This window comes from Rhinoderma darwinii, chromosome 1, assembly GCF_050947455.1.
Source record: "Rhinoderma darwinii isolate aRhiDar2 chromosome 1, aRhiDar2.hap1, whole genome shotgun sequence".
Lineage (NCBI taxonomy): Eukaryota > Metazoa > Chordata > Amphibia > Anura > Rhinodermatidae > Rhinoderma > Rhinoderma darwinii.
In genome coordinates, this window is record NC_134687.1 from 386,707,730 (window position 1) to 386,734,338 (window position 26,609).

General features: G+C 44.0%; 1 protein-coding gene across 1 annotated transcript in view; it reads right to left on the reverse strand.

Annotated features, from left to right (window-relative positions):
• Window positions 1–26,358, reverse strand: part of RASEF (RAS and EF-hand domain containing) — a 101,876-nt gene extending 75,518 nt beyond the window's left edge. Inside the window, exons 1-2 of the mRNA XM_075852286.1 lie at window positions 25,789–26,358; window positions 1,206–1,352 (exon numbers count right to left, since the gene is read on the reverse strand). Of these exons, the coding sequence (XP_075708401.1) occupies window positions 1,206–1,352; window positions 25,789–26,162 (521 nt within the window). The 5' untranslated portion in view covers window positions 26,163–26,358. The remainder of the gene's footprint in view (window positions 1–1,205; window positions 1,353–25,788) is intronic.
• Between the last annotated feature and the right edge of the window lie 251 nt (window positions 26,359–26,609).

Sequence of the window (26,609 nt, forward strand, 5' to 3'; positions counted from 1 at the left end):
AATCGGAAGCAGAACGCCTCCAAACATCTGCCCATTGATTTAAATGGGAAAAACGGCGTTCTGTTCCGACAGGCCATTTTTTTACGCAGCTGTTATGATTTAAAGGTCTTGATTTCAATGGGAAATACGGCGTTCTGCTCCGATGGGCCGTAAATGCCTGCGAAAAAGAAGTGCATGTCACTTCTTGGGCCGTTTTTGGAGCCGTTTTTCATTTACTCTCTCCAAAAACGGCCATGAAAAACGCGAGTTTGCTTAAAAAATGTCCGGAGCTGTTTAACAAGGGGAACCAGCCTCTGATTTTCAGATGTTTTTGGCTAAGTGTGTGAACATAGCCTTAACAAAAAACAGTTGAAAATACAGAGCTGTTTTCAAGGGGAAACAGCCAATGATTTTCAGTCGTTTTTTAAGTAACTTGCTTTTTTTGCAACGTTTTTACGGCCGTTTTTAGAGCTGTTTTTCTATTGAGTCAATGAGAAACGGCTCCAAAAACGTCTCGAAGTGACATGCACTTCTTTTTACGAGGCGTTTTTTTTACGCGCCCATTTAAAAAAAAAAAAATGGGAACACCGTTTTTCCCATTGGGCAGATGTTTGAAGGGTCATTTACGGCCCGAAAAACGGCTGAAAATAGGCCGTGTGAACATACCCTTCCAGTTCCTCATTAAACGTTTTCAGAAATTGTCATACATTATAGCACAGATCTAGGTCAGCTCATAGCTGGCGGCGTAGATTTGACTTTTTGGGCAGATATGCGCCTAATTTATTAGATGACATGCGCCTCTTAATATAAGCGCATCTTATTCCAGCGCTTTTTAGATTAAAACTGACGTATGAAAGCCCAGTCTTAATAAATTCCCCCTATGTGTTTAAATTTATCTTTATTTTCATGTGTTGAAATGTGTTTGCTTTCAGTGAATAAAAACATATTTGTTTACATTCAGAGGCTGCAAAACTGTACATATCTAGTCCTGCTGTCAGCTGAGAAGTGGATACAATGGCTAGGCAATGCTCTGTGAGCTAAACACAGCAGAAGCCCCAATCTCATTGATAGTTTGGTACAATGTAGCAGTCTGAAGTCTAATGTTGGCCAATGTTTACCAAGTAAAGACGGAAATAGCACTATGTTGGAGGTCCATAACTTTTAAAGTAGCTGGAAAGTACAATGGAACTTTTCATATAACGCATGTAAGAAGGAGATAAAAGTACCTTTTCACCGCAATAGCCAAATTTTCCATTTCTGTGCTTTGAAGTCTGATCTCCCGAACAAAGTTTCTGATGACATGCTCATATTGCTGGATTAAGAGTGGTTCCACTATGGTGATGTTCTGGTACAGTATGTTGGCTTGTTCTTTCCTGCAGAGTAACGGAAGCCATAAATAATAGCTACATATGTTCAGTCATATACACACATTCTATAGAAAGTAATAATCTGATCCAACACACTGATCCTGCGTAGGCGTAGAATTTCTAAGACTTTGAGGAGCTCTTACAAGACAGGTAATGACTTTGGATAGTGGTCAAACAGGAACGATCGCATACAGTAGGCTATGTGTGAATTCCCAATATATCGGCAACGGATCTATCAGCAAAAAATATTTTAGGCAGAAGTAAACAGAACTTTAAATATTCAACTGTGGTCCCGCCACCTATAGTTGTGTCCAGTCCAAGATACATGCATATCAGCTACGATTTGGAGTCAAGACCAGACCACTAATACATCCAGGAAAAAGAAAACATCAGAAAACCATTTAGCTAACCAAGATTTCAATGTGTTGGATATCACTGGGACACCGCAGCTAATGAATATTCCGAAATACTGTCTAATTCCATTTCATGGCTACAGACCAAGAGATGTTGGCTGGTACTAGGTTTATCTTGTATCATTCATATATATATATATATATATATTAGAATAAAGTCCCACAGCACTCCGTAATAGTAACTATTACGGAGTGCTGTGGTACTTTCTTCTATATTTATCTACATCCCTTGGATCGGGATTACCCGCTTGCGCCATTGTGGAATTGAAATTTGAGTGCTGCTCCCTCTTTACTTTATATATACATTTTTAATGACAGCCACTCCAAACTTATTTCATATTCATTATTCTGTTCCAAACCACCATATGAAGTTTTAGGCACAGCTTCACCAACCCAATAAAGTTAGAGCTAGAGTATCAATATTGGCAGATTGGCATGACACGGACATTATCAAAACACCTGATGATACTACAGCCAATTACAAGTACATGTGATGGTATCTCAAATGAGCAAACAGGTCCACATTCCAATGTAGCATCAAAGTCGAAATTACACAACATCGATGGGACATCCACTGGTAAAAACCAAAAGGTGACTGGTCCTGTAAATCAATGCTGGATGGCAAGAGTAACCACATTAGGCCCCATGCACATGATCGTGGAATTAGTCCGTAATTACGGACCCATTCACTCCTATTGACCACGGACACATTCCTGTATATTTACGGAAAGGTGTAAGTGCCATAGAAACGCTCCGCAAAAATAGGACATGTTCTATTTTTTGCTTTTTACAGACCGTGCTCCCATACTTTATATGGGAGCACGACCCGCAAATGCAGGCGACTGCCAGCAGCCGGCCGTGCCTGTAATCACGGACCATGATTACGGGCACGGTCGTATTGAGGACCTTATTGAGAACATAAGTGACACACACTTTAAGACACCCAAACTAAGGTCTCCAGTTAATGAATTCCTGTATCTAAATTGGCTCTAAAAATGTTCTGTATCCTAGAAATGCTTCATACCACAACTGAACTGTCCGCTTTACAATCAGAGATTACATAGATAAACTAGTTCTAATCATAATGTTAGAAAATGTATTTCAATGGTGACGGATCATGATCAGATGGTATCCGTTTGTCACCGTTGTGTAAGGGTTCCATCGTTTTGACGGAATGAATAGTGCAGTCGACTACGCTATTCATTCCGTCAACATGACGGAACCCTTAGACAACGGTGACAAACACAAACCATTTCCACCGGATCCATCACCATTGAAATAAATGGTGATGCAAATGGAAACCTATGGTTTCCGTTTGTTTCAATTTGGATTCCTTTTATGGGTTCCACTGACGGAAAGGTCTGACGGAACTCATGAATGATACAGATGTGAATGAGTTTATTCATCTTTACAGCACACGTGTCATTTATATGTATTTGTTATAAGTAGATTGTTAAAAAAATAAACAGATTTTGCCATTGTGTTTACTTGTGCCAAAATATTCTGATGACTGATAATTCAGCATTCTGCCTCTTTATATAGCTTCCCATATGTATTGCTACTGTATAAATAGTATATGTCAGATTAAACAGCAATTCCATAAACCTGTGGAATGAAATGAATTACGACATACTATTTCAGTGTCGGATCTGTCTTGTTACCATTCTCTACACAATACCTCTATAGTATTAGAAATTGATACATATTTCCCTTTTCTCTTTATTTTACCTTTTCATCAACAAGCAATAAGATGCTCTGAGACGAACCCCAAATCAGGGTGTTTTTATCGCCTTTTTTTTAACGTTCTTATTGCAGTTTCAAAGTGTTTCACCTGTAATAGCCGAAGAGCCGGAAACTGGTTTGAAAAAGTTTTTCAAAGCAATTGAGAAGCACATAAAAATGCGAGAAAAAAAAAAGCGGATAAGAACGTCCTAGCCTAAACGTAAAAATGTGATTTCCTTTCACTGCAATGTCACTATTGTAGTATTATGTGTTTTGGCTCCTGTGCAAGAATCACACTCCACTTACGTCATGTAGTATTATCAGGTACTAAGCATGATTGTCTGTTATCAGGTTACTGTAATTGCTCTGGAACGACAGGGTCGCTGCTAAGTGCTTATTGTAATAATCTGTGAAAATACCTGCACAGGAAGCATGCTCATGTAGTATTACACAAGACTATATAGAACTAGAGTGTGCAGACTTATATACTGTATAGAGTTCAGGTTTGGGAGCCCACTTCCTGCACCTCTGCTTATTCTTCCCCCATATGACCACAGATGCCTAAGGTTGTCCAGAAAAGTTAGACGGCTAGTTAGCCAACAGCTATCACCCTCAATTTCCCCAATAATATGTATCACAGAGGGGCAGACTTAGGGCGGGTTCACACATGGCGGAATTTCACTTAAATTCCGCTGCGGACACTCCGCAGCGTTAATCCGCAGCGGAGCCGTTTCTCCATTGACTTTCACTTTAATTTAGCAGTGTTCGTTTACACGATGCGTACAATTCCGCTGCGGAGCATAGGCTGCGGAGCGGAATTTGGTGTCCGCAGCATGCTCTGTCTGTTGCGGAGCAGTGGCGGACTGGTTGCGGACTCATGGCGGAATTTCTCCATTGACTTCAATGGAGAGTCAAAATTCCGCAATGAAGTCCGCAGATCTTATGTGTGCTGCGGAGCGTATTGTTTTTACTACCATGACATTTCTTCATTCTGGCTGGACCTATGTATTTCTAGGTCTACAGCCAGACTGAGGAAGTCAATGGGGCTCCCGTAATGACGGGAGCGTTGCTAGGAGACGTCTGTAAATAGTCACTGTCCAGGGTGCTGAAAGAGTTACGCGATCGGCAGTAACTGTTTCTGCACCCGGGACAGTGACTACCGATCTCAATATACATGTATCTGTAAAAAAAAATATAAGTTCATACTTACCGAGAACTCCCTGCGTCTGTCTCCAGTCCGGCCTCCCAGGATGACGTTTCAGTGTAAGTGACGGCTGCAGCCAATCACAGGCCAAGCACAGGCTGCAGCGGTCACATGGACTGGAGCGTCATCCAGGGAGGTCGGGCTGGATGCCGAAAGAGGGACGCGTCACCAAGACAACGGGCGGTAAGTATGAATTTCTTTGACTTTCACTAGGGAAAGTGCTGTCCCTTCTCTCTATCCTGCACTGAATAGGGAGAAGAGAAGCACTTTTCCTGCAGTCCGCAGCGGCCAGTCCGCATCAATTTTCTGCACATTTTGTGCAGATCCGCTGCAGAATCTGCAACGCAGATTCTGTGCGGCATTGATGCGGACAGTTGCGGAGGAATTCCGCCATGTGTGGTCATGCCCTTACTTAGACTGGCTTGAATACTTTATTAAGGAGCATGCCTCTTAGTAAATTTGTTGCATCTTCTGCTGTCCGTGCACCAGAAAGGGAAATCTCCTCCGGCTACGAGCTGGCATAGGTTTCCGTTATAATTTACGCCAGCTTCTGACGTAAATTATAGTGAATTTGTCAGGCCAGGAGTGACACCGTCCCCTTACACTAAGCCAAGCCCCCTTTTGAAAAGTTTCAGGGTTGGCAGAAACAGGTAAAACGTCACAAATTATTGCGCAAATATGACACTAAAGTGGCTTTACCTTTCTATAAATTCCCCCCCCCCCCCAGAGCATTTCAACAAACTGGAGGACAGAAGATGCTGCCAGACACCTCTGGCAATAATTGTCTTTTGAAAAAACAAATGTAAAAATGTTATCTGTTGGAACGTTGTTTCTCTACAGAAGTGATGCTCAAGGATGCTGCACACAGCTGGGCAACATAATGAAAATGAAAAATAACTACTTCTGAGCTATTGTGGCATCATCTGGTGACCATTCAGACACATATATAGGTACCTTTCTGTTTTTTTCATAAGCTAGGAAAACAACTTCAAGGGTTGCAGTAATTCAACTTTAGTTATAGGCTGTGTTTAAGTTTAGTTATAGGCTGAGTTCACACTGGGCGGATACGCTACGTAAAAGCAGACAGCGTACCCGCCCTGTGCGCCACAGGGAATTGCAGGCGAAAAACCGCACCAAATTGTGCTGCAGTTTTTCACTCGGAATGTCTAGCTAGCAGGCCGGCCTCCTGGGATGACGTTTTTGATTGGCTGCAGCAGTGGTCACATGGGATGAAACGTCATCCCAGGAGGCTGGCCTGGAGGAAGAAACACAGACTTCTGGGTAAGTATGAGAATTTTTTTTTTTCCTGAGTTGCGTTTTTTGCGGCAGAATTCAATGGGGAAAACCTGCAACAAATAAGCAGCGTTTATGCAAATACAATTGACATGCTGCGGAATAAAATTCCATACCGCATGTCAATTTCTGAGCGGTTTTTCCGCACAGTATTTATGCAGCGTGTGAAAGGGATTTGTTCAAATCTCATCTACTCTGCTGCTACTGAAAATCTGCATTATTTACGCAACGTATGAACTGACCCACAGTGGATTCTGCAGCAGCCGTTTTTTACATTTGTTTCTATACATTTTTAGGAAACTTAGGTCAGACATTGCAGAAAATAACGGTGCAGAATTTAGGCTGCGGTGCAGAATTTTCCCTCCGCAGCATGCACTGTCTGTTGCGGAGAAGCAGCGGAATTTCACTGCGTATTTCAGCCTTTGCAATGCAAAAACTGAAATCTGTTACAAGTCCGCTGTGATATCTGCAACGTCTGAATTACCTGTCAAATATGCAAATGTTGCTGCAGATTCGTAGCGTAATTGCCCCGAATCTGCACCAACATTTGCAGAGGAAAAATTCTGCCACGTCTGAACGTGGCCTAAGCCTTCGTTCACATCTGCGTCGGGACTCCGTTCATGGTTTCCGTCTGAGCTTTACGTAAGGGGAACCCATGAACGGAATCCAAACTGAAACAAACAGAGACTATACGTTTCATAACCATTGATTTCAAGGGTGACAGATCTGATGCAAATGGTTTCCATTTGTCACCGTTGTGTAAGGGTTCCAACGTTTTGACGGAATCAATACCGTAGTCGACGACGCTATTCATTCCGTCAAAATGATGGAACCCTTACACAACGGTGGTGCAAACGGAAACCTATGGTTTCTGTTTGTTTCAGTTTGGATTCCTTTCATGGATTCCCCTGATAGAAAGCTCCAACGGAACCCATGAACGGAGTCTCGACCTAGATGTGAATGAAGCCCAACTCTGCTCAATACTAAAATGAATGGAGTGTGTAGCCTGCAAGTGAATAAACAGCATAGAGCACTTATTAGGATAAGTTCACACAGGCAGATTTGTTGCAGAAATTTCTGCGACTGAAAATTATTATTCAACTGAATGGAACTTGCAGAAACCTATGCACCTGCTGCAGAAACTAGGGATGTCCCAATACCAGAATTTGGACTTCGATACCGATACTGTGTGTAGCATTGCGATTTCGATACCAATTCGATACTTTGCCAACAGTAATAAAAAAAAAAAACTTCTTCCATTTTGAGATGTGAGGCGCGAGGTGTGATGATGAATTTTGAATGTGCCTCACATTAATAGTAATTAACCCCATCATGTTTCTCAGTCATAATAGGTTAATGTGTAAGGTACATGATGGGGTTAATTACTATTAGGGTATGTTCACACGGCAGCGTCCGTAACGGCTGAAATTATGGTGCTGTTTTCAGGAGAAAACAGCACCGTAATTTCAGCGGTAATGGCATGTGCAGGCGTCTTTTGCTGCGTCCATTACGGACGTAATTGGAGCTGTTTTTCCATGGAGTCCATGGAAAACGGCTCCATTTACGTCTGAAGAAGTGACAGGCACTTCTTTGACGCGGGCGTCTTTTTTTAGGCGCCGCCTTTTGACAGCGGCGCGTAAAAAAAATGACCGTCGGCACAGAACATCGTAAGACCTATTCAAATGAATGGGCAGATGTTTGCCGCCGCTTTTGAGCCGCATTTTGGGACGTAATTCGGGGCTAAAATGCCCGAATTACGTCCGTAAATAGTGTGTGTGAACCCAGCCTTAATGTGAGGCACATGGAGGTTCAATTTATCGCACCTCGTGCCTCACATTAATAAGTGATAGAAAGCAGTTTTTATTTTATTTTTTACTGCGCACACATCATTGTTGTGCAGGTTATTACAGCCGCGCCAATACCCAATATGTGTATTTTATGTATTGAGACTTATTTTAATGTTTATTGTAAAAAAGGTGTATGTGTATTTTTTAAAATGTAATATTACTTTATGTTTTTACTTTATTTTTAAACTTTAATGTACTGGCATATATCTATATACCAGTACATAAGCCTGTGTACGTATAGTACACAGGCAGTTGTTAGGACATACCACAGTATGCCCTAACAGGAAATATGGTAAGACAGCCCTGGGGTCCTTCAATGGACCCTGGGCTGTCTGCCCATATATGGTATGTCCCTCAATCGCGTCACAGGGATTCCTGTGACGCGATCCAGGGGTATCCCCCCTTCTCATTTTCTCCTGAATGCTGCGTTCAGCTTTGATCACAGCATTCAGGGGAATAGCGGCGGAGATGAGGGGTTTCTCTGATCTCCGCCGTTATAGAGCGGGGCTGCGGCTGTGTAATACAGCCATTGCCCCGCTCCTGACATGAAGTGTGCGTGCGGTCAGCAGGAGGTAATACGGCTGGCGCTGAACTAATGAGCGGCGGTCCAGGCACTGAAGACAGAACATGGGGGTGTTTTGCAAGGCGCCTGCCATGTTCTGTCTTCAGTGCCGCCGCAAATTAGTGCAGCGCTGGCCGCATCGTATCATCCTAACGGCGCGCACTTGTCAGGACTCAGGAGCGCGGCAATGACTGTATTACACAGCCGCAGCCCCGCTCTCATACATTCATGTGTTACTATACTGAGCTGTGTTTAGTATCGAAATACATGAAATAACGGTATCGAACCGTTTGGGAATGCAGAGTATCGAAACAGTATCGAAGTTTCGATGCATCGTGCATCCCTAGCAGAAACAACCCCATTCAAATGAACAGAACCGATTTTCAGTTGCAGTTCGGTTGTTTAGAATGTGGTGTCAGATTTTCAGTAAGGGTATGTTCACGCGCAAACTCAAAAACGTCTGAAAATAGGCCGTGTGAACATACCCTAAGGGTATGTTCACACGGCTTAGCAAAATACGTCTGAAATTACGGAGCTGTTTTCGCCTGAAAACAGCTCCATGATTTTCAGACGTTTTTTAACAACTCGCGTTTTTCGCGGCATATTTTACGGACGTTATTGGAGCTGTTTTTCAATGGAGTCAATGAAAACCGGCTCCAAAAACGTCCCAAGAAGTGACATGCACTTCTTTTTCGTGGGCGCCTTTTTACGCGCTGTATTTTGACAGCGACGCGTAAAATAACACCTCGTGGGAACGGAACATCGTAAAACCCATTGCAAGCAATAGGCAGATGTTTGTAGGCGTAACGGAGCCGTTTTTTCAGGCGTAATTCGAGGCGTAAAACGCCTGAATTACATCTGGAAACAGTGCGTGTGAACCCAGCCTCACAGTAATCTCTAAGCCAGGGGTCTCAAACTCGGCCGGGTAAGTGGGCCGCATATAGAAAAAATGGGAAGTTGACGGGCCGCATTACTTTCAAATTTGATACAATACAAAATTATTGTTAATCAATTAGTTATTTGAACTACTATAACACTATATTACTAGAATAATAATACTACATTACTATAATAATAGAGCTAGGTTTAAAAATTGAGATATTTCTCTACGTGCTTATTTCAACAATCCAGCTTTCCAGTTTAAGTGTCGCTAAATGCAGTCCGGCGGCTCAGTTAGCACACATGTCAAGATTGGGCAGCCCCTTTTTAGATAGTGCCGCAGTGCCCTCTGTGGATGCTGCAGCAGTGCCCTCTGTGGATGCTGCCGCAGTACCCTCTGTGGATGCTGCCGCAGTGCCCTCTGTGGATGCTGCCGCAGTGCCCTCTGTGGATGCTGCCGCAGTGCCCTCTGTAGATAATGCAACACACCCCTAGATAAGGCCACAGTGCCCTCTGTAGATAAGGCCACAGTGCCCTCTGTAGATAAGGCCACAGTGCCCTCTGTAGATAATGCAACACACCCCTAGATAATGCCAGTGTCCTCTTCAGATACTGCCACACACCCACTTGTAGATAATGCCACAGTGCCCTCTGTAGAGGCTGCCACAGTGCCCTCTGTAGAGGCTGCCACAGTGCCCTCTGTACATTCTGCCACAGTGCCCTCTGTAGATGCTGCCACAGTGATGTCAGGGGCTTGCCCAGAGCTGGAGTCCCGGAGCAGAGCCGCTTCTGGCACTCTGTCTGGGATTCCAGCTCTGCTCCTGACATCACTGTCCATATATGGACAGAGATGTCAGGGGCAACCCCAGAGCTGGAGTCCCAGGCAGAGCGCTAGTAGGCTCTTCCTGGGACTCCAGCTGTGCTCCTGGCATCACTGGGACTCCTGCTCTGGGGAAGCCCCTGACATCATTGTCGATGTATGGACAGCGATGTCAGAGGCTCCCCAGAGTCCCGGAGCAGAGCCGATAATAGCGCTCTGCCCGGGACTTCGCTCTGGGGAAGACCCTGACACACTGTCTATATATGGGCAGCGATGTCAGGGAATTCCACAGAGTCCCGGAGCAGAGCCTGTACTAGCGCTCTGCCCAGGACTCCGGCTCTGGGGAAGCCCCAGACATCGCTGTTCATATGTGGACAGCGATGTCAGGGAATTCCACAGAGTCCCGGAGCAGAGCCGACACCAGCGCTCTGCTCTGCTCTGGGCAAGACCCTGACACACTGTCCATATATGGGCAGCAATGTCAGGGAATTCCACAGAGTCCCGGAGCAGAGCCTGTACTAGCGCTCTGCCCGGGACTCCGGCTCTGGGGTAGCCCCAGACATCGCTGTTCATATGTGGACAGCGATGTCAGGGAATTCCACAGAGTCCAGGAGCAGAGCCGACACCAGCGCTCTGCTCCGCTCTGGGCAAGACCCTGACACACTGTCCATATATGGGCAGCGATGTCAGGGAATTCCACAGAGTCCCGGAGCAGAGCCGACACCAGCGCTCTGCTCCGCTCTGGGTAAAATCCTGACACACTGTCCATATATGGGCAGCGATATCAGGGAATCCCACAGAGTCCCAGAGCAGAGCTTGCACTAGCGCTCTGCCCGGGACTCCGGCTCTGGGGAAGCCCAAGACATCGCTGTTCATATGTGGACAGCGATGTCAGGGAATCCCACAGAGTCCCGGAGCAGAGCCTGTACTAGCGCTCTGCCCGGGACTCCGGCTCTGGGGAAGCCCCAGACATCGCTGTTCATATGTGGACAGCGATGTCAGGGAATTCCAGAGTCTCGGAGCAGAGCCGATACTAGCGGCTCTGTGTCCCGCGGGCCGCAGATGAAAGCCCCAGGGGCCGCGTGCCTGAGACCCCTGCTCTAAGCAGTGCTAAAGGTATTTTTTCTCTCTATAGAGACCATTCATTCTGGAAAACAGTTGTGGTCCGTGATCAGATCTCACCAACCATTCCTTATAACATCCCTACTTTTGACCCAAATTTCTCTGTTGCTCTGTGCTCCTTTTTCTTTAAAGGGAACCTGTCACATTGAACATGCAGTCTGATCTGCAGGTGGTATGCTATAAAGCCGGAGGAGCTGAGCAGATTGATATGTAGATTATATATTCAGTATAAGGGCTTATTCAGACAAATGGGATATACGTCCGTGCAATTAGTCTATGGGGCCGTGCAGACAGTTGCGTGATTTTTACGCAGCGTGAGTCCGCTGTGAAAAACTCACGACATGTCCGTTTTTTGTGCGTATTTCGCGCATCACGCACCCGTTGAAGTCAATGGGTGCGTGAAAATAACGCATGCCACATGGAACCACGTGATTCGCGCAACAGCAGTAAAAGAATGAATGAAAAAAGAAAAACACCACGTGCTTTTCTGTTTACAAACATACAAACGGAGTGTCATAATGATGGCGGCTGCGAAAAGCACGCAGCCGCGCATCATATGGTGATGACACATGGAGCTGTTAAGTGCCTTTTGCGCGCACAAAATGCCACGTTTTTTGCGTGCGCAAAACGCACACGCTCGTGTCAATCCGGCCTAACTTGTATTTTAGAGATTTCAATCTCTGATCCCTGTGGGCGAGAGTCCGGTGGGTGGTCCTGCTCAGTGATTGACAGCCTTCCCTGCATTAGTGTGCATACAAAAATAGGGTAGAACCACCCACTGGACTCTTTAGCCCATGTTGAGCAGGGATCTAAATCAATAGATTATAAACTCTACTGAATCTTTTTCCACAAAACTATATATCAATCTACTCAGCTGTTTCTGCTCTGAAAAAAAGATTCTGCCTGCAGATCAGAGAGCATGTCCAACATGACAGGTTCAGTTTAACTGATAAATATATCTGCATGAATACATTTAGTATATTTCCACAGAAAGCATCTGTCTGGTTTTCAGCTGCATATTACACCCTAAGGGCATGACCAGACGTGGCGGAATTGCTCTGGAATTCCGCTGCGGACAGTCCGCAGCGGAAATCCGCAGCGTACACGTTTCTCCATTGCCTTCCACAGCTTTGTGGTTGGGTTCGTTTACACGTTGCGGACGATTCCGCTGCGGAGCATAGGCTGCGGTGCGGAAATTGGTGTCCGCAGCATACACTGACTGTTGCGGACGTGTAGCGGACTTGTTGCGGACTCATTGCGGAATTTCTCCATTGACTTCAATGGAGAGTCAAAATTCCGCAATAAAGTCCGCAGATGTTATGTGTGCTGCGGAGCGTATTGGTTTTACTACCATGACATTTCTTCATTCCGGCTGGACCTATGTATTTCTAGGTCTACAGCCAGACTGAGGAAGCCAATGGGGCTCCCGTAATTACGGGTGACTATGTGTGTGCACCCATAATTACGGGTGACTACGTGTGTGCACCCGTAATTACGGGAGCGTTGCTAGGCGACGTCAGTAAATAGTCACTGTCCAGGGTGCTGAAAGAGTTAAGCGATCGGCAGTAACTGTTTCAGCACTCTGGACAGTGACTACCGATCACAATATACAGCAACCTGTAAAAAAAATAGAAGTTCATACCTACCGAGAACTCCCTGCTTCTTCCTCCAATCCGGCCTCCCGGGATGACGTTTCAGTCCAAGTGACGGCTGCAGCCAATCACAGGCTGCAGCGGTCACATGGACTGCCGCGTCATCCAGGGAGGTCGGGCTGGATGTCGAAAGAGGGACGCGTCACCAAGACAACGGCCGGGTAAGTATGAATTTCTTTTACTTTTACTAGGGAAAGGGCTGTCCCTTCTCTCTATCCTGCACTGATAGAGAGAAGGGAAGCCATCTTCCCCTCAATACGCAACGGGTAGTCCGCATCAATTTAATGCTCATTTTAGGCAAAGCCGCAACAGAATCTGCAACTCAGATTCTGTGCGGCATTGATGCAGACAGTGGCGGAAGAACTCCGCCACGTCTGGGCATGCCCTAAGGGTACGTTCAGACGTAGCGGAATTGCTGTGGAATTCTGCTGTGGACAGTCCGCACTGGAAATCCGCAGCAGACAGTTTGTCCATTGGTTTCCACAACATTTTAGTTGCCTTCGTGCAGACGTTGCGGACAACTTCGCTGCGGACCATAGGCTGCGGTGCGGAATTTGGTGTCTGCAGCATAGACTGGCTGTTGCGGACTTGAATTTCTCGATTTACTTCAATGGAGTTTCAAAATTATGCAATGAAATCCGCAGATGTAATGTGTGTTGCGTTGCGGATTGCTTTCAGGAACAGGATATTTCATCATTCTGGCTGGACCTATGTGTGTTGAGGTCTATAGCCAGACTGAGATGAAATGTTTGAAAGAGAGCAGGGTGTGATCTGCACCTGAATCTGCAACGACAAATCCGCAGCATTTTACATGACATTTCAGCCAAATCCGCAACGGAATCTGCAACGCGGATTATGTGCGGCATTGATCCGGACAGTGTCTGCAGAATTCCGCCACGTCTGAACATGCCCTTACGTGTATATTATTTAGTAATTTGATGCAATTTAAACCACCATTTCTATATACAGATGCTTTTTGTTATAATGTATAAACCTAAAACTATTCAAGCATGTAGCTATGCTCCAAAAACATACAAATAGAGAATTTACATAGGGAATTTAGATGGTGATCCCCACTGGGGACAGTGAGTGATGACAAATTCCGTATAGTGCTGTGGAATATGTTGGCGCTATATAATTAACAGAAATAAATAATTAAGATATGAATTTAAAAATAAAAGTGTCCCTCCTGATAATTTTTTATCAGAATGTCAATAAATTTGCGAACTTTTATATTAGAAAATATCTAAGAGTAAACTGTGAAATGATGTTAAAAGTTATGTCTTTACTACTCTGATAAAACAGTGCAGCACTAGTGCTTTCTTCCGTTCTACGGTATTTAGAAAAGGTTGCATCAGCCAACAGAAAGCTGCTGGGAGTGAAGCCTTATAACTGACTTTTATCAGACAGAGATAAGTTAATATTTGCGTGCGGAAAAACAGACCATATTAAAGATCACCTCTAATGCCAGTGATACGTTTCACCAGTTTCTCATATACCACATGCTTTTCATGGTAGAATAAGTATAAACTTAGGGAGCAATACGATAACTACTGAGAACATGAACAAAAGGTTCCGTCAGACCTTTCCGTCAGGGGAACCCATGAACGGAACCCAAACTGAAACAAACGGAAACCATAGCTTTCCGTTTGCATTACCATTGATTTCAATGGTGATGGATCTGATGCAAATGCTTTCCTTTTGTCCCCGTTCTGTAAGGGTTCCGTTGTTTTGACGGAATCAAAAGCGCAGTCGACTACACTATTGATTCTATCAAAACAACGGAAACGTTACATAATGGTGACAAACGGATTGACATCAATGGTAATGCAAACGGAAAGCTATGGTTTCCGTTTGTTTCAGTTTGGGTTCCGTTCATGGGTTCCCCTGACGGAAAGGTCCGACGGAACCCATGAACGGAGTCCTGATGCAGATGTGAACGAAGCCTTATACAGCCAAGCAGCTGCAAGTGATGGCGTAGGTACAGCTCCTGTGTCCGCACCATCACCATTATGTACTATTACGTCAATTAACGGAAACTTGTTAGTTTCCATGACTTACTATTACATCATAAGGCAGGAAGGGGTTAAAGTGTCCCCACAGTGATTCCTTCAGGTTTCTAATCTAGAAAAAGGCCCCATGCCCACGACCGTAGAATTCACCCGTAATTACGGTCCGTAATTGCGGTCCTTAATTACAGACCTATTCACTTCTATTGTCCATGGACACCTTCCTGTATATTTACGGGAAGGTGTCCATGCCCAAGTCCATGCCATAGAAAGGCTCCGCAAGAGATAGGACATGTCCTATTTTTTGCTTTTTTTGGACTGTGCTTCCATACTTTATATGGGAGGACGGCCTACAAATGCGGGTGGCTGTCCGCAGCTGCCAGCGGCCAGCTGTGCCCGTAATCATGGACAGTGATTACGTGCACGGTCGTTTGCAGGGGGCCTATAATAATGAGTGTTCTATGCTGATTAGTAGCTTCATTCACTCGCAAGCAGCACAATCCATTTATTTTAATATGGGACAGAGTAGAAGAGAACTTAAATTACTGCAGCCCTTTACTTTCTACCTGCTGATGTCCGCTGCAGGAGATATAGATAGAATAACTTGGAAGAAAAAGGGAGTTACAAGCTGTCTGTTTGTCTGTATAGAGAACTTTTAACCTGCCGACGCAACCATTTTGTATTTTTTCATTTTCATTTTTTTTCACCCCGGTTTTCAAAAGCTGTATTTATTTTTTACATCTACATAGCCGTAAGAAGGCTTGTTTTTTTTGCGGGACGAGTTGTAGTTTTTAATGGCACCATTAAATTTACCATATAATGTACAGGGGAAATGAAAAAAAATACTTTGTCTTTGGAAAAAAAACTTTGATTCTTCCATTATTTTTTGGGTTTCGTTTTTACGGCATTCACTGTGCGGTATAAACAACATGTTAACTTTATTCTGCGTGTCAATACGATTACGGCGATACCACATTTTTATAGTTCTTTTATGATGTACCACTTTTACAAAAAAACAACCCAAAAAAATATTCTGTGTCGCTATATTCTGAAAGCCTTAACTTTTTTTTTCTAGGAATGGAGCAGTGTGAGGGCTTGTACATATGACTTTTTATTCACAATGTTTAAAGTTAGCTCAGGTGCCTAAAGAAAAGTAATTCTGGGTTTTGTTTTGTTTTTTGCTATGGTGTTTACCCTGCATGAAATTACATTCTATCAGAATAGTTTGGACTTTTATGGACGTCAGTATATTCTAATTTTTACCTCTGGCAGGGTTTAATGGAAGCAAAGAGATGGCAGATATGAGGGACTTCATTAGGCCCCCAGGTTGCCATGACAGCCATCGGCACCTGGCTATCGCATTTCGGGGGGTCAAATGATAGGCTCCCCTTTTTCTTTTGTTTGGATCCCAGTCACTATTGACCACGGCATCTAAGGGATTAAACTGCCAAGATCAGAGTGATCTTTGATCCCGGCAGTTACAATGAAGTGTCGGCTATAACATATGGCCGACACCCGCTAAGTATGGTGCGGGCTCTGTCCATGAGCCTGCGCCATACTCCCCCTTCCTGGCCATAACGTACTGTCACAACAAATGTCGGGAAGGTGTTAGTAAAGTCCTGTGATTACAGCAGTGTGTTCTAACAGGGAAGATGGGAGGAAAGAGGAGTGTCTAGTGTAATGTGAACTAGCAGGTTTGTAGAAAAAGAGACCGTGACCGGACTGCAGTTTTACCGAATCTTTAGCATGGCAGACAATGATAAAAACTTCCTGTTAGTGAATTACCAGGAGAGGTCTGCAGCATAAACAGCTGAGCTATGAAGGGAAAGGATTTTAAAAAAGTACGTACTGTACATGAGGGTTTAAGAGCACTGTGAAGTTTTCACTTTCACTGTATGTACGCTTTAACCCGTTAGTGACCGGCCCATCGTGTTTTTACGTCGGGCCTTATTCCGATGCCATAGACTTTTTACGTCGCGGCATCGGAATAAGTAAACAGAGCAGGGAGCTGTCAAATCTCTCTGCTCTCAGCTGCTAGAGGCAGCTGAGGGCTGGGGGCATCCCTGCTCTGCCGGGTGAGATCGATATTAGTATCGATCTCACCCGTTTAACCCCTCAGATGCGGTGCTCAATAGCAAGCACCGAATCAGAGTGGTTTTGGAGAGAGGGAGGGAGCTCCCTCTCTCCCCCACCGACACCCGGTGATACGATCGCCGAGTGTCAGTGTCTCTAATGGCAGCCGGGGGCCTAATAAAGGCCCCCAGGTCTGCCTGGAGTGAATGCCTGCTAGATCATGCCGCAGGCATGACCTAGCAGATGCCTGTCCGTTTTAAACGGACAGGCATAATACACTGCAATACAGAAGTATTGCAGTGTATTATAATAGCGATCGCAGAATCGCATATTAAAGTCCCCTAGTGGGACTAGTAAAAAAGTTTAAAAAAAAGTTTAATAAAGTTAATAAAAAAAAAATGTGAAAAAAAAATGAAAAATCCACTTTTTCCCCTTACAAAATGCTTTACTATTAAAAAACCAAAATAAAGTAAAAAAGTTACACATATTTGGTATCGCCGCATCCGTAACGACCCCGACTATAAATCTATTACATTATTTAACCCGCACGGCGAACGCCGTAAAAAATTCAATAAAAACGACAGAAAAATTGCTGTTTTCTGTGAATCCTGACTTTAAAAAAATGTGATTAAAAAGTGATCAAAAAGTCGCATCTACTCCAAAATGGTGCCAAGAAAAACTACAAGTCGTCCCGCAAAAAAAAAGCCCTCATACAACTGCATCGGCGAAAAAAGAAAAACGTTACGGCTCTTCAAATATGGAGACACAAAAACAAATAATTTTGAAAAAAAAGCGTTTTTACTGTGTAAAAGTAGTAAAACATACAAAAACTATACAAATTTGGTATCGTTGCAATCGTAACAACCCGCTGAATAAAGTTATTGTGTTATTTATACCACACGGTAAACGGCGTAGATTTAGGACGCAAAAAAGTGTGGCGAAGTTTCAGATTTTTTTCTATTCCCCCCCCAAAAAAAGTTAATAAATGTTAATCAATAAATAATATGTCCCTCAAAATGGTGCTATTAAAACATACAACTTGTCCCGCAAAAAAACAAGACCTTATACAGCTATGTCGACGCAAAAATAAAAGAGTTATAGCTCTTGGAATGCGACGATTGAAAAACGTAAAAAATAGCTTGGTCATTAAGGTCCAAAATAGGCTGGTCATTAAGGCGTTAACTCTAATTGGAAAAAAAATAAATAAATAACAATAATAATAATAAAAGAAGTGAAGTGAATGTATGACCTGTAGGGGTAGTCTTTCCTATGCTATATATAAATAGAGAAATTGATCATAGTTGTAAATTAATGAGCAGCAAAACATTTACTGACTTCCCTCAGAAGACTGCCATAAACACACCTAGTGCCCTCATTAACCGTGCCTGTCATAGTGCCACCATTACCAGTTCCATAATGCCCTTACAAACAGTACTTGCCAGAGAGTGCGCCTATATGCGCATGCTATCTTCACCTCTGTAACTCTTTCCTCAAGAAATAAACCAGAACGTGCTAAAGAAATAAACTTGATCTTTTTAGAGCTTCCATAATAACTTCAATGTATACTAAAGTGTAAAGTCAAGACTTGTGACTGCTAAAGAAGTTTGAAAAAACAGAGCTAACCAATGTGGGAAATCAAAGGGAGCACTGGGCTGCTCTGCCAAAGAGGTTTAGAGGAATTATCTGTTTTAGACAGCCCTCCACCCAAGACTGTGTTCACATTGTGCGTTTTTGTTTTCAAAATAAACGCATCTGGTTATTTTAGTTCCACTCCACCTGGGTCTACACCAGTGATCCTTAAAGGAACCAGTGGAAATGTGAACAAAACCTCTCTTGTTTTTTTAGGAACAGATAGAGGAAAGAATATTTCAACCTTTTACAAGGGTGCAGATAGTGGCTAGAGCATAAACTACACCTTCAATTTTGGGATTTGGTTCTAGTCAAAGACCAGCAAGAACACTGCATCGAATGGCCAGTGGGTCTAATTGCTAAAGACATCACCAGTGAGGACGGTGAGATTCGTAACGTGGAAGTAAGTGCTGCAAGGCAAGGAGTTGCAAAGACTTTCATCAGGCCTATCACAGATATGGTCCTACTGCAACCTCAAAGCAGCAATACCAGTCCACTGTCACCCGTTCTGTAACCTGATGTCTGATCTGAGATTATAGACTGGCGACTCTGCAAGAAGTGCCCCTATCTTTATACTATATATTTTCATTAGTTCATGCTCATTGTGTTTTTTTGTTCTCTTTCTTTTTATATAACATGTAAATAAAATTCTTTATATGTTTATGTTTACCAGTATTTCTTCAGGCGACTTTTCAGAATAAGTTTTAATATGTGTGTACATAAGAAATAACACTATTTCTGGCCATTATATGACTTGTATTCTGCATTATTTAGCAGTTTTCCCCTCTGCAGTCTCTATCTCTAATTCTCAGTTGCCTCTGATCTAGTGTGCGGAGCCTAACTGCAATCATGTCTTTCTCTATCTATCACATATATATGGAAGCTTCAGCAGCATGGAGGAGATTATACAGCAATAATGAGCAGTGTAGCTGAGAATCCAGCACTGGGGTGAGAAATAACACTTGCAGGGAAGATGCAGCACGTCTGTGTGTGTGTCTTTTTTACTCTGCCTACTCCTCCTGCTTCCCCCTATGCTCTCCATAGACTTGTATGTAGCATGTCTGTGTCTCTTTCTCTGTTTGCTCCCGCCTCCCCTCTCCATAGACTTGTATGGACAGGCAGTGAAGAGACACAACCCCACCTTCTGCAGCTAGTCTGTAACTAGGGATGAATTTTGCTTGACAACAGCGGGAGGACAGCAGATTACAAGAAGGGAGACACCTAGTTGTAGTAACTTCACACAGAATTTGCATGGATAAAACAACTACATTTTAACAGTAAGTAATATACAAAGTTGATATATATCAGCTATACTATTAGATTAGCAGAAGTTGTTTGAACAGTTAGTGTCCACTTAAGTGTAAGTAAGGACAACCAGGCTGTACAAGAAAACATTTTGGACCTTCAGGAAACACAGTTCATCCAATGTTTTGCCAAATAAACAAGTTTTGGACCTCTATCATCCTGGTGAGCTCAGCTATCTGCGGAGCTGATCAATTTATCAAGGCTGCACATGCTCTATACAGACGGGGTCTTGAGGGGTCTACTTTTGCATAAAACAGTTATTGAAACAGAATAACATTTCTGCAACAGTTTCATTCATCTGAATGGATCTTGCAGAACTCCATGAATATGATTCAGAAATAAACCCATTAGGATGAATGGAGATGACATTTCTGCAACACATCTGCTGTGTGTGAATTCACCCTGCAGAGGAGAAAACCAACTGCTGGCAAACCATGAAGGAGCGGATTCTCAGGTTGTTTGTTTTTAGAAAAAACGGTGTTACCCTTTTTAGGAAGGATCCCCACAGCCCATGACCTATGGTACACTTAATCTGCCACTGGTAATATACGTCCTGGTCATAACAGTACCACACATCACTGTCATTTCATTATAATAGCAGGATTTGGAGCGGTAATCTCTCTGGACTAGCTGTGGCTCTCAGCAAACATGCCACCAGATTCCACTACACAAGGAAAAGCTCCTGTTACTAGGCACATTTCTTTATCCTTATTTATGGACTTTGGACATAACAAAAAAGGGGTTTACCAGTTTAATTCAAATAAAGCTTAATTACTGGATAATGAAAAGTTATTTAACTTTTCATGATATTTTGTACATTTTCAAGATCTCTGCTTGCTGATAGTGAATGGAAGCATTGTCCTGTACTGATGATGTCCAACTGACAAGGGGGCCCAAAGGAAATGTGTCACCAGGAAAGGTTCTGTATGATGCCTTATCAAAGCTGAACTAGTAAAAACACGCCCAGTTGTCTATTAAAAAACTAATTAGCATAAATCTAAAATTGTTTATAACTTGGTCAGAATTGATCGTTTTTCAAAATAAAAACCACTGCTGTTATCTACATTACAGCGCTGATCACATTATGTAAGAGATAGGGCATTTATAATCTGGTGACAGAGCCTCTTTAAGGCCCTTTTACATGGGCCAATGATCGGGAAAACGAGCGTTCATATGTGTAAACAGGGCAATGATCCACTTGTTCATCGGTTGATCGTATCGTTTATGCAGCACAAAATATTATTGTTGTCGGAAGAACATCTTTGTGTAAACAGGGAGACACGCTGCCGACATGATGGAAATGTATGGGGATGAGCGATCAGTGTAACAAGCGCTCGTTCCCATACATTACTTAACATAGCTCATGAGCTCATAAGCAAATAAGCGCCGAGCAACAAGCTGCCTCGTCGACCGCCACTTGTTTTCATGACCCATATTGGCCGGTGTAATGGACCCGTACAGAGAGAAGGACCATATGTACGGCAACTATTATCCCAGCCCTAATCGATGCTTTAGGGCAGAGGCAGACACATGACAGTAAAGGGGAGCAGGAATATATGAATATACTTGGGGTGCTAGCCATGCGCAGCAAGTTCTAAATATTTAATAACCACTGAACATTACCTAATAAGTGACAGACCGCTGAAATCTGCACCTCTGTCACTTTTTTATGCTGCCCACGGACAGGGCAGCATAAATATCTGACCAATCCACTTTAACAATCCTCTAGATAGGCAGTCCTATAGATAGGCAGATATCTCATCATTCTCAACTGAGCAAGACAGCTGCCTGGACGTAGTCATGGCAACCAGAATGAAAACATGCACTGGTTATATGACCGGCTGCATTCAGAGAACTGTAAAGCAGTGCACTTTAGAAACTTTACTAAGTTCCTACTTTTCATATTGACAGAAACGCTTATTTACATAGTCTAGAACCCCTTAATTTCATACTGGTGACCTATACACAGGATAGGTCATCAGGATATAATCGGTGGGAGTCCGGCACCCCGCACCAATCACCTATTCCAGCTGCCTCCGGGCACGAAAAGCTATGCAGTAGTTGTGCCGGAAGCAGAAGACTCTGACTACTGTATGGCGGTCGTGCTGCAGTGAATAGAAGCAGAGCTGCAGTAACCCAGCATGGCCGCTATACTGCGACCGCAGCCCTCTTCTTCCGGCACCAACCACTGTATAACTTCTGGTGCCCGGAGGCAGACGGCACAGGTGATTAGTGTGGGGTCCGGGGTGTCGGACTCCCACCGATCATATACTGATGACCTACCCTGTGGATTGCTCATGAGTATGAAAACTTTCCCCCTGCCTGGATGACCCCTTAAAAGGGTTGTCCAGTTTCAACAAATTATTATTTTATTTTTTTTGATAATTAAAAGTTATACAAGTTTCCAATATACTTTCTGTATTAATTCTTCACTGTTTTCAAGATCTCTGCTTGTTGTTATTCAGTAGGAACGTTCATTGTTTACTTCCAGTGGATACAATTCTGCCCATGATCATGTGATGGAATCGGAAAACCTCTTTAACACCTTCCCGACCGCCCACTGTCTTTTGACATCAGGCGGTGCAGGTGCTTAGTCTACAGAGACGTCTTTTGGCGTCGCTGCAGATCAGGCTGATGAGCGCTCGTGTGAGCGCTCGTCCTCTAAGCAGGAGCTGTTACTAACAGCTCCTGACCTTAGAGCAGCCTCCTGAACACAGCTGGAGTCGGCAAACATTCGGACCCCAGCTGTGTAACCCTTTGATTACCGCGGTCCGTGACCGCGGCATGATCAAAGGGAATTCCCCTCTTTGATCGCATCACCGGGATTCCAGTGATGCAATCAAACACCGGGGAATCACTCTGCAGTCAGCCCTGGGGACCTACAAAGGACCCCAGGGCTGTCTGTTCCGTGTGCCTGCTGTTCGGGCACACTATGTGCTGCCCGATCAGCAGCCTGTTTCATAGTGACACAGTGTAATGTATTAGCGTACAGAAGTATGCTAATACATTGCAAGTAAAAAATAAAGTTACAAATAAAGTTATCCCTTGATGGGATTAAAAAAAAAAAAAGTAACAAAACAAATAAATAAATAAAAAAAGTGCCAAAAAGAGTCTTTATTTTGCATTAAATACATTTTATTGCCCCTACACTAAATAAAAACAAAAAACCTACGCATATTAGGTATCTACACGACCGTAATAACCTGAAGAATTAATCTAATGGGTTATTTAGCGTGAAACTTGAACGGGATAAAAAATAAACAAAAAAAACTATTCCGAGAATCGCTTTTTCCTATATTCACGCCGTGAAATTTTTTTTTTACCCCCAAACTGTGGGAAAAATAAAATACTATTTCTCTCGCATAAAACAAGGCCTCATACAGCCACGTCAATGAAAAAATAAAAAAGTTATGGCTGCTGAAACGCAGAGAAGGAAAAACAGAAAAATTGAGCTGGTCATTAAGGTCTTTTCAGGCCCGGTCATTAAGGGGTTAACCAAGTAAACTCTGATGTAAATAAGTGACTTTCTCATGATTACTACTGTGATAGGTCTCTATTAATATCAGTGATCGGTCATGCATGTAGCTGCACAAAGAACCTTGTTGTGTTACTGCCCGGGCAGTTGGTGACGTGTGTACAATATGTGTCCAAATACAGGAGCTGTAACCTATAAAGTTGACTTGACAACTTCAGACCCAGCATAGGTTGCCTGTCTGCTGCGGACAGGTATGCTGGATTAGGGCTGTAGAGACGTTGGTAATAACAGTAAGCTAATACAGGGAGCTACTACTTCCATTACACCCACATTTGTGGGGCAGCGCCGTGTATACACAAGAGTATGTCTCTCCATACTGACTGCTTCCATATTACTGGTCATGTGATCTCTCTTGGCCAATCTGCGACGGACGTGCTTTTAACATGAAATGCGCACGGAAAGTTCAAGGGGGTTGGACAATGCGAAAAATAAAGGCATCACTCAAATGAGTTAAGAAAGCACTCCGGGGAAATCTTTTGCAAGCCAATGAAGAACCTCTATATGAGTCTCATAGGCTTGCAAAAAGAGATTGACCTCCGTTCCACCCAGCAGACGTAGGATTGAGGGTATGTTCACACGGCCTATTTACGGACGTAAATCGGGCGTTTTTGCCCCGAATTACGCCCGAAAATAGCGCCTCAATAGCGCTGACAAACATCTGCCCATTGAAAGCAATGGGCAGACGTTTGTCTGTTCACACGAGGCGTATATTTACGCGCCGCTGTCAAATGACGGCGCGTAAATAGACGCCCGCGTAGAAGAAGTGACCTGTCACTTCTTTGGGCGTAATTAGAGCCGTTATTATTGACTCCAATGAATAGCAGCGCTAATTACGGCCGTAATTGACGCGGCGTTCAAGCGCCTGCACATGCCGGTACGGCTGAAATTACGGGGATGTTTTCAGGCTGAAACATCCCCATAATTTCAGCCGTTACGGACCCCCGCCGTGTGAACATACCCTGAGGGTATGTTCACACGTCGTCAACAAAAACGTCTGAAAATCCAGAGCTGTTTTCAAGAGAAAACAGACCCTGCTTTTCAGACGTTTTTTTACCAACTCGCATTTTTCGCAGCGTTTTTCGCGCCGTTTTCGCGGCGTTTTTTACGTCCGTTTTTTGGAGCTGTTTTCATTGGAGTCTATAAACAGCTCCAAAAACGTCCAAAGAAGTGTCCTGCACTTCTTTTGACGAGGCTGTATTTTTACGCGTCGTCGTTTGACAGCTGTCAAACGACGACGCGTAAATAACAGGTCGTCTGCACAGTACGTCGGCAAACCCATTCAAATGAATGGGCAGATGTTTGCCGACGTATTGGAGCCGTATTTTCAGACGTAAAACGAGGCATAATACGCCTCGTATACGTCTGAAATTTGGCCGTGTGAACATACCCTTAAGGGTGTCAGAGTGCCAGTCACGTTATTAAACGGCGGCCCAGTAGAGCGCGGATAACTTTACAATAAAGCAATAGAATGACTTTGACTACATTTCACCTAACCTACTTTACAAACGGATAGAAAAAAAAAATCCCCCCGGAGTGATTCAGATCACCATCTTTACACCCCTCCAAAACTGAGTTTGGGGGTGCTATAAAATACCTCTGCAGCCAAGACATGTCAGTCATGGACTCTTCTCCAATAAGTGACAGCTGCTTTAGACTTTTATAGGACGTGTTACCCTTATCCATTATATTGCAGTCACACACGGCAGATTTGCTGCCAAAAATTCTCTGAGTGAAAATACATTCCAAACATTCTGCAGCAAGTGAACTCATTTCTGCAACAAATCTGCCAGTTGTGAACAGACAACACAGCACCCGGGACGGAAATGCTGCGGATATTCCTTGCAGAATTTCCATGTGTAAAATCGGCATCATTTCTGTACCGTGTGAACAGTCTGGTGATAATTTCTCATTAAAGCCATAAGAACAGGCAAATATTCCAAAGGAAAATGACTCGGATTCTAGCAATAAGTCATGACACATTTGCCTATCAATAACATGGCCCAGTCTCAGATGCCATGATAGTGGCTATAAACCCTAGCGGACAAGTAACGACAATGTCTGGTGTGCAGTGACTGGTCATACTGGATGGATGGCAATACAAGGAGAATCACCAGTAAAGGTCCTTGGCTTGTCCTTTCCTGTTGTTACAATAGCCATTCGTATGTTTTATCTGTTTCTGGGAAAGCTGGGTGACGACCTGTGTGGCAGTAATGACTGACATCCTAGGTGGCACTCAGCTTTCCCAGAAACAGATGTAACGAGGAGAATGGAAGATTCTGAGGAGAAGAAATCAGGCGCTTCTACAGTATCTATGGGGATTGGCATTGTAAGCTTGGTATAAGCGATAGAGCCTGGCAGGCTGGCAGCTGGCACTGACCTTGGGATGTAGTTGGACTCTTCTCCCAGCCGGAGTTGGAAGTCTTTCCAGGCTGGGCTGAAGTTCTCTTCTTCCAGGACTTCACTCTCAGAGATCCGGGGACACCTTTTTGGCACCACGGTGGACAGATCCTGGTTCCCTTCTGGCACCTGAAGACCCTGAGTCCCCCGGAAACCCATGATAAAATCCTGAAAGGTAATGGAGCCGTCCCTATCTCTGTCCAGGCGCCTAAAGATGTTCTCCACCTCAGACGGAGTTACCCGGAGCTCTGCACACAAGGAAGAGAAGTCTTCTCTCCCCAGGCGCCCGGAGCGCTTGGCGTCATAGGAGAGGAAGAGGGCGCGGAGCCTGGACAAGTCTTCCTTCTCTTCCATTCAGAGCTGAGGGGTCCGAGAATGAGCAGCCGCGGACGGACACTCACTTATGCAGGGAAGTCCCGGTGCCGGTCCACAGCTGGTGACTATACGAGGGCAGGACCTAGCACTCCTCCCTGTGCCAGTCTGGACAGGTGCCTTGCAGCCTCCTCCCCCGGCTGGTGGGTCAGGTGCGCACAACACTGTGTGGCGTCCCCTCCTCACAGCCGGTGCATGGCAATGTCGGAGCGGGCCGGGCTATAGACATGGCGTAACCGCCCTCCAGTCCGCAGGCACCGCTCATAGCCAGATGTGTGTCCATATAGTGTGGAGCAGAGAGAGAGAGAATAGATACATATGAGAGGGATAGATAGATAGATAGATAGATAGATAGATAGATAGATAGATAGATAGATAGATAGATAGATAGATAGATAGATAGATAGATAGATAGATAGATAGATAGAT